General features: G+C 37.6%; 1 protein-coding gene across 2 annotated transcripts; it reads right to left on the bottom strand.

Moving 5' to 3' along the window:
• Nucleotides 1-873: 873 nt before the first annotated feature.
• On the bottom strand, nucleotides 874-5112 carry il10ra (interleukin 10 receptor, alpha). 2 transcript variants are annotated; one of them, XM_030744828.1, is made up of 9 exons: nucleotides 5094-5112; nucleotides 4951-5002; nucleotides 4738-4810; nucleotides 4093-4213; nucleotides 3661-3830; nucleotides 3404-3549; nucleotides 3079-3244; nucleotides 2628-2746; nucleotides 874-2450 (listed from the first exon to the last, which is right to left on the bottom strand). In XM_030744828.1, exons 3-9 carry the CDS (start codon nucleotides 4799-4801, stop codon nucleotides 1563-1565), a joined length of 1674 nt encoding a protein of 557 aa, XP_030600688.1. In that variant the 5' UTR covers nucleotides 4802-4810; nucleotides 4951-5002; nucleotides 5094-5112; the 3' UTR covers nucleotides 874-1562. The 2 variants fall into 2 exon arrangements, with proteins under 2 accessions (XP_030600688.1, XP_030600687.1); XM_030744827.1 differs by lacking the exon at nucleotides 5094-5112 and having other exon boundaries at nucleotides 4738-5001.
• Nucleotides 5113-7495: the final 2383 nt, after the last annotated feature.

The raw sequence follows: 7495 nt of genomic DNA, 5'->3' as shown, positions 1-7495 counted from the left end.
AATATTTGTTCTCTTTTCGGGACTTTTTTTAAATGGGTGGAAGTGTGACAGAGGAAGTTTTTGTTTCTCAGTTTAGAAACTTCAAAACCACTGACCTGGTTCCGGTACATAATTTGCATATGGAGATCCCTGGTAGCCTACAGTTAGTCTTATGTAATGGTTCTTTACAGTATATACTTCTGTGGGTTTTCCTCGGTTTTGCTTCAGTCATGGTTTCTATAAACAGCATGCCATTTATTCACTGATTGGACTGACTTGTAAACTTGTGGGTGTAATTGCATAAAACGTGCTATTCAGCAAAATGCGTTGCACTAAAATCCACATAAAAGGGCAGATGGATGCATACATGTAATCCATAAGACTTTAATCCAGGTGACTACGGTTTGGGTCCTCTGTGGGAATTTTTTCACTTAAGTTTCATAACATTTTTTCCAGTTTCACACATTGTTTAATTTGTTTTCACTCACGGTTTAGCAAAGTTTAGGCATCAAAATGACCTTTTTAGGTTCAGACAACCAAGAAATTTGTTTTGCTACTAAATCTGCTTGGTAAGGTTGAGGTAAAGCCAATGGCTATGGGTTAGCTTGAACTCTTCCACCTACTGTAAATAAACCATGTGAGAATTTTTTTTTTTCTTTCTGGGTTACCAGTGTGATGAGTTCCAACCCCATCTACTGTATGATTGGTTGCCTGAAAAAGAAAGGCAACGGCAGATGACAAAATTGCTTACGAAATATCACAAACCAACTTAATCTGTGAGATGGTATCTTTCCCACACATGGCTAAAATGCATCATTTTTAGGAGCCAGGACGCTTGGTGACATGAAATTTACAGACCAGATCAAAGATAAGTTTTTAATCATGAGTAGCACATGTAACAGCAAAAACATTAAATAAATAGACTAATAAATAGTTTTGACAAAGAAATGACTAAAGCAAAGGTTTGTGTTATATAGACAAACATGAAAATAATTTGCTGTGTGAGAAAACATTAAAGAGAATCAGAAACAAATATGCTCTTCGCATCAGTAAAAATGATAAATGTTTGCTCAGACCACTTGTGACTGCAAAAAAGTTTGACAATTGATTATGTATCCTAATACTGCATGAATTCAAGACATTGTTGAAAAAAAAAACACTCTAAACATAGTTAAGTGCAATAAATGTTGAAATCATAAAATGTCCAAGAGCACATAACTGTCAAATGGTTTCTCTTCACGGCTCCCCACATAGTTTCACTTCCGGCATACAACATATTAGTCAGTTATAAATTTACCCAGGGAAACAGGGTTAAAAAAGGCGTTTCATAGAATCTTCTCAGTCTTTATAAACTCTCAAGACTCTCATCAACAGTTACCAGCTAGCAGCTGTGTAGTTTTACCTCTGTTTCCTTCCTGTGTAACTGCTTGTTAATCACTCTGTTTTATCCCCAGCTTTTCCACCCGGTTTTTTTCAGTTTCTGGTACTGGAGGCTTTTACCTCACACTAGCGCTTCTGTTTCATTAAGTGCGTTGCACTGCAAATGTGTCAGGAATATTTTATAAAAAGTGTCTCACAGTGTATCAGTCATTTTTCAGCTCTACATCACAGAGAAGAGGGGCCAGGACATTGTTCATATTGAAGTCCTGCCCACATTTCACTAAGGGTGGAGGGGGCAAAAAGTTCAGCAAAGGAAAATCACTCAGTGGAATGACATTTGATTCTAAATCATCCATCGTGTCTCTGCCTGTTTGCTCCTCTGCTTTGTAACAGTCTATTGAATTAGATTTGGGTCCAAGTAGTCCATTTTCGATAGACACAGCTCTATATTGTTTGACAACTTTGGTTTCATTATGGCCTTGCTGATGACACCAAAAGCACTGACCAGCTCCTGAACAGATACACGACTGAGGCCCCGCTCTGTAGCCTGTGACCACTTCGGCCAAAACCAAGTCCGGAGGTATCTGTTTAAACGTATCCTCATCGTCGGAGACTTGCATCTGCACATCTGAAGGACTCTGGCTGCGATAGTTACCTCCAGCAACAGGCTTCTTTAGAAGCCCACTGTCCTGTCCATCCAGGTGCATGTGAGGAGCTGTCTGGCAGCCCATACCAACCCCACTGTCTTCTCTTTTCCGAATGGAATCAGCCCTCTCATTATCAAGGGGGTAATCTGTTTGACTGCTAGTTGTGCTCTCGGGTCCTCCCATGCTCCCACATCCACTGTCTTCCTGTCTCATTGGTGGATTTCCTTCATTGTTTGAGTTAGACTCCATACTGACCCCACTATCCGTGCTGGTCCTCCTCTCCTCTTCTTCACTGTCCTCTATTACTGTAACATGAGTGAGTAGGTCTTTCATTACACCTTTCATGTTAGTTCTGTTCACAGACAGGAACCATCCTTTGTCTGTAACCACCTCCACAGTCCCATCTTCAACTTGGAGTGGAAGCCAGTTCATAACAGGGGATTTCTAAAGTGAGTCAAAGAAAAAACAAAATTAGGTTTGACTTATGAACCATGTCAGTAGTGTTGTCATGTATTTTGAGATTTCCTCTTGAAACAGCTTTTGTTCGGTTTTTCAAATAGTTCCCTCTACGAGTGTGCATAATGTAATTCTTCACAACTGTCTGGAGTTTGCTGTACTCACCAGTGCTGAAGGTGTTTCCTCTGGAAATCTCACGTAACACAGCAGGATCATTGCCATAATAGCAATGAATGCCAGTACACCCACAACTGATAGAGATGATACAGCAATTACGAACCATTCTGAAAAGAGCAAAAGTGAAAGATTAGAGGTTAGATTGGTTAGATTGACTTGGCGCCATGACTGACAAAAAACTTTAAACTTTATGAGGCCTTATGTGCTGAAATCAGTCAAGATACACCTGTAACATGGTGTTAAACTTTAATGGTGCAAATTGACTTTCTTCTTCTTTTTATTTTAAGATTTTATTTAATATTGAAGTATTGTTAAAATGTTTTGGCAATTGGTCATGATTCCTGTTTGCTGCCCTTGGATAAAAATGTGTTTTATAGTAGACACAGAAAATAATTATTTGAAATAATCTCCCATGATTTCTATTTTTTTTTTCCATTACCTTGCTCGGGTAACAGCAGACACTGTCTATTGGACACATTACTGACAGGAAGAGCTCCAGTGGCCTCTATCTTGATGCTGACGCAGTACTCTCTACCCCAGTGGAGAGAAGTGAAAGTAGTCTTTTGATCGTCTGCCATGTCATCTTTCAAGTATGCTGTGGTATTCTGTAGGGTAAAAACAAATTTTGCTGTTTTTTATTCCCTTTAAACAACCCATAAATAACAGTAAGGGTCACACTTCCTCATTATATGTGTCAGGTTTTAATTATAGGGTTGTTAGGAAGGTATAAAAAACATTCTGCCTTTAACCTCATAATAATCTACCTTATTATCTTGTCCTCTCTCCTCCAGGTAGATGGTGTAGATGAACCCAAAGGAAAAGATCTTTTTCAGAATGGGCTTTGGGTGAACAGACACAGTTATAGTACTGGAAGTAGCCCATAATGTGAAGGTGGGAGGTAGCAGTTTGCCTATGAGCAGAGAAATAAAATAAAATAAACTTATTATGTGTCGGAATTATTAATTACAGAATTAATGTTTAAATCTTAAACTAACACAACAAATTGACAATCAATGCTTACTTTCATTCAGGAGAAATTTCTTGCTTGCCCAAGTAGACACCTTACGCTCTGCTTCCAGCTGAACTCTGACCTTGTAGGCAGCTTTATAATCATTTATAAAACTGTCAAGGTTACAGAAGTTATTGGTGATCTTTGTGCAACTTGCCACCGTGGCCCATTCATCATAGTACCTGAGGACAGAAAACAGTCACCAAAATAAAAATGTGTACTTTAATAAAGATTTAGTAGTTTAGTATTTGAAAAATCATTAGCATCATAGGCTTGAAAAAAAAAAACAAAACTAAAAACCAAAACAAAATGAATTTGGTTCACAGACAATAAAAAAATAGAAACCGTTGGGAAATTTTAATTGAAAAATAATAGGGAAGTTGGAGGTCCAGGTGCTATAAGTCTGTAGAAGTGTTCTTACTGTTATGTGTCAGTTAAACTTACTTTGCCATTTCCACATTGTAGCTGACGTTTGATGGGGCATCCACAGGAGTATCCCAATGTACTATTACCTCCCCATCCAAAATATTCACCAATACGTTGGTAGGCCCAGGAACTTTCTGTCCTGATATAGAAGAAAATTACAATAATGTAAGTTTTGTTTTTTCCAAATATGAAACTTGTATAGGGTATACTGTATAAGGTAAATGAGTTATATAGTGAACTGTAATGTAAAACCCTGTTAACATACACTGAAAAAGTTATTGGCAGATTTTTATTATTTTCTTGTGTCTAAAACCTGTGGTCAGGAAAAGAAAAAAAAATCTTGCTGACAAAATGAAACTGATTTATGGGATCTCCAGCTAAGTGACACTCTGGGTTTTTTTGTAAAAGGAACAGAGTTTTCCACTCTAGCTGTCGTCCTCATTTACTAGAATGGAAATGATAAAAAAATACTATAAATGTTCCCCTAAAACGTTCAACAAGGAAACCATAGTACTAACAAAAGTAAAAAAAAAAAAATACTGTCTGTATACTTTCCAAATACTTTTCAAATTGTGATTTGTAAAACTAAGCAACCAACTGTGCGTTTTTGTGTAACTCCACATGCTAAGTAAGCAATAGAGTGTAAGAAAAGTTGTTAATTACCTGTCACAAAGCTGATGTAGATAACAAGAAAGACGAGAACTGGCATTTTGGCTTTTATATCCATATCAGGTATCTGGAAATAAACCATTCAGTCAGAATCGGCTCAGTAGTCGTAATCCCTCATTCCAGTCATCGGTGATACAAACATCCAGCCTCCTCATCGACTTTGTGTCACTTTACAGAACCACTAAACAAAGTTTTGATAAATATTACCTAGGAGGAAGCACCTGTTGCCTGCTGGTACTGTACTGTGCTGTCCACTCATCTGTGATACAAATGCGAAGAGGGAACTTGTTTTTCTAAAATGACCTTATTTACATAGCCCTCCCCAAGTACTGCTGCCTCCTCTCGCTCACAGATGAGTTTCCTGTTGTGACTATATCTGTGACGCTGCTGCTAGTTTCTTCTCTTTCTCGGTCTTGTCTTTCTCAACAAGTTGGACCTTTTCTTCCTCTTTTTCTTTTTCTTTTCCCCTTTCCACGCTCTCAGCATGTTCACAGTGTAACACTGAACTGCTACCAAGGAGTATCAGAAAAACAAAAAAAACTCTGTTGGACTGTATAGAAACCTGAAATGAGAAAGGGAAGCTTTCAAGAATTCCCCTTTTGTGTTTTGTTTTTTTTGTAAATGTAGGCAGTAGTTATTATCAAAGAAGCATTCTCTGATGTTTATCAGTATGCTTTTTTGTTTATTTAATTTCTAATTTTCCAAAGACAAACATACAGTTTGAACTCACAAAAGTCTTAGTAACGGTGTCCTCTTTGAAGTTTTTGTTGAGCTTTTCCTGTGACACTTCAGTTCTACACGACCTCCGTTGTGAACCATAGCAGATGATGACAGAGATGACTAAAAATACATGTTACTTATAGACACAGTTTGCATGACAGTGTTTCCTTTTCAGTATTAATAGTTAAATGAATCAAAAATAAAGACATAAAAATCAGCTCTTATTTGATGATAGGCATAGGTCATGAGCTTGCATGAATAACTGGCAATACAGTGGTTCCATCATTCATTATGTTATATTAATATGTTATGTTATCTTGTGTCTTGACATTTCTTGAATTGTTATTGTAAACTCATTAACTAATGTGAGGGATGCAAGGCTACCATGACCTTTAAATAGCACATAAACTATGTAAAATATGTATCTTTATCTATGCCCCCAACAAACCACAGTGACTATCAAACCATATCTCTACACCTCATCTTTCATAGAAATCCAACAATTCAGTTCATTACTCGTGCTCTGCAGATTAAAAATGGGTAGATATCATCGATATAGTTAAGAAATTACTCATAAAAATACCCTTTTTAGTTAATCGGTTACTGTCACATAATTCTCAAATGTACCATTGTTTCTGCTGCATATCAAGGCTTAAAAGTATCACATACAAATGAATTTTCTTCCTCTGCCAGTTTATCAGCATTTGCCCAGTTTTTCTCAGAAGTGGAAAAGTTATACTCCCATGAGTGCCAGACTCTTTCTCTCACACTGTGATTGCATATAACCTGTGATTAGTCCACTGAAACTGTATCAATAAGAATATAGGCTGGATCACTCACAATCATCAATATGTGAATTACACTGAAGAGAAATATATTGATTTATCCAAGAGGGAGAGTTTACCTGCCTATACTTTACTGAAAAGTGCTTTCCATTTCTGAGAAGTAGTTTTCTCTTAATTGAAGTCAAATATGACCCTTTGGTTTCTCACCTCCTCTTCTCACATGATTTTTAAAAGTTTTAGTTCCTGGTAGAAGCCCACAGGGTCTCTGCAAAGAGCACCGCATCTCTAATTGTTAGTGTCACCTTTTGGTTTTTGTTTTTCAGATGGATGGAGAGCTGCTGAGTAAATCAGAGCCGTGGGGGGAAGGGGGTCTTCTTTTAAAAGGTCACAGATCATGTGCTCTTGTTTCACAGAGGGACTTTCTTGCAAGTCTCTTTTTAAGTTATGAGTGCCCTTTGTGCTTCATGCACAATACTATGTACATAACATCACCCTCTAGTGGTGTTAAAAGTGCAGCATAACACTGAACATACTTTTTCATATGCATCACAAACTTATCAGTTATACAGGGTCAAGACAGAGTGGAAATGTCGGGGGAGAAATTGAGCGGATGACGTACCATGACTCTTCCGCCAGATTACAATCTATGACAGTGGTTTCAGTATGTGAATTTCCAACATTCTTGTTTATAGTTTGCATGATATATATAGTAAATATAATGCACAATGGTTCAACAGAGGAAAGTAACATTTAGATGAAAGATCCAGGAACAGCATACATCAAATTAAATTACAGATGGATGACAAATCAAAGTGAAAACCATCATAAAGTTGGTTAATACAGGATGATGCAACCCTATATTAGTATGGTGTTGCCATGTGTTGCCAGAACAGCTTCAATTCAATTCAATTCAATTCAATTTTATTTATATAGCGCCAAATCACAACAAACTGTCGCCTCAAGGCGCTTTGTATTGTGGGTAAAGACCCTACAATAATACAGAGAAAACCCAACAGTCAAAACGACCCCCTATGAGCAAGCACTTGGCGACAGTGGAAAGGAAAAACTCCCTTTTAACAGGAAGAAACCTCCAGCAGAACCAGGCTCAGGGAGGGGCAGTCATCTGCCGCGACCGGTTGGGCTGAGGGGAGAGAAAGACATGCTGTGGAAGAGAGCCAGAGATTAATATCAATTAATGATTAAATGCAGAGTGGAGTATAAACAAAGTAAATAAGGAGAATGAGAAA

This window comes from Archocentrus centrarchus, chromosome 13 (genome assembly GCF_007364275.1).
Source record: "Archocentrus centrarchus isolate MPI-CPG fArcCen1 chromosome 13, fArcCen1, whole genome shotgun sequence".
In the NCBI taxonomy this organism is placed as follows: domain Eukaryota; kingdom Metazoa; phylum Chordata; class Actinopteri; order Cichliformes; family Cichlidae; genus Archocentrus; species Archocentrus centrarchus.
Note: the sequence above shows the minus strand (reverse complement) of the source record. Positions and strands in the feature narration are given on the sequence as shown.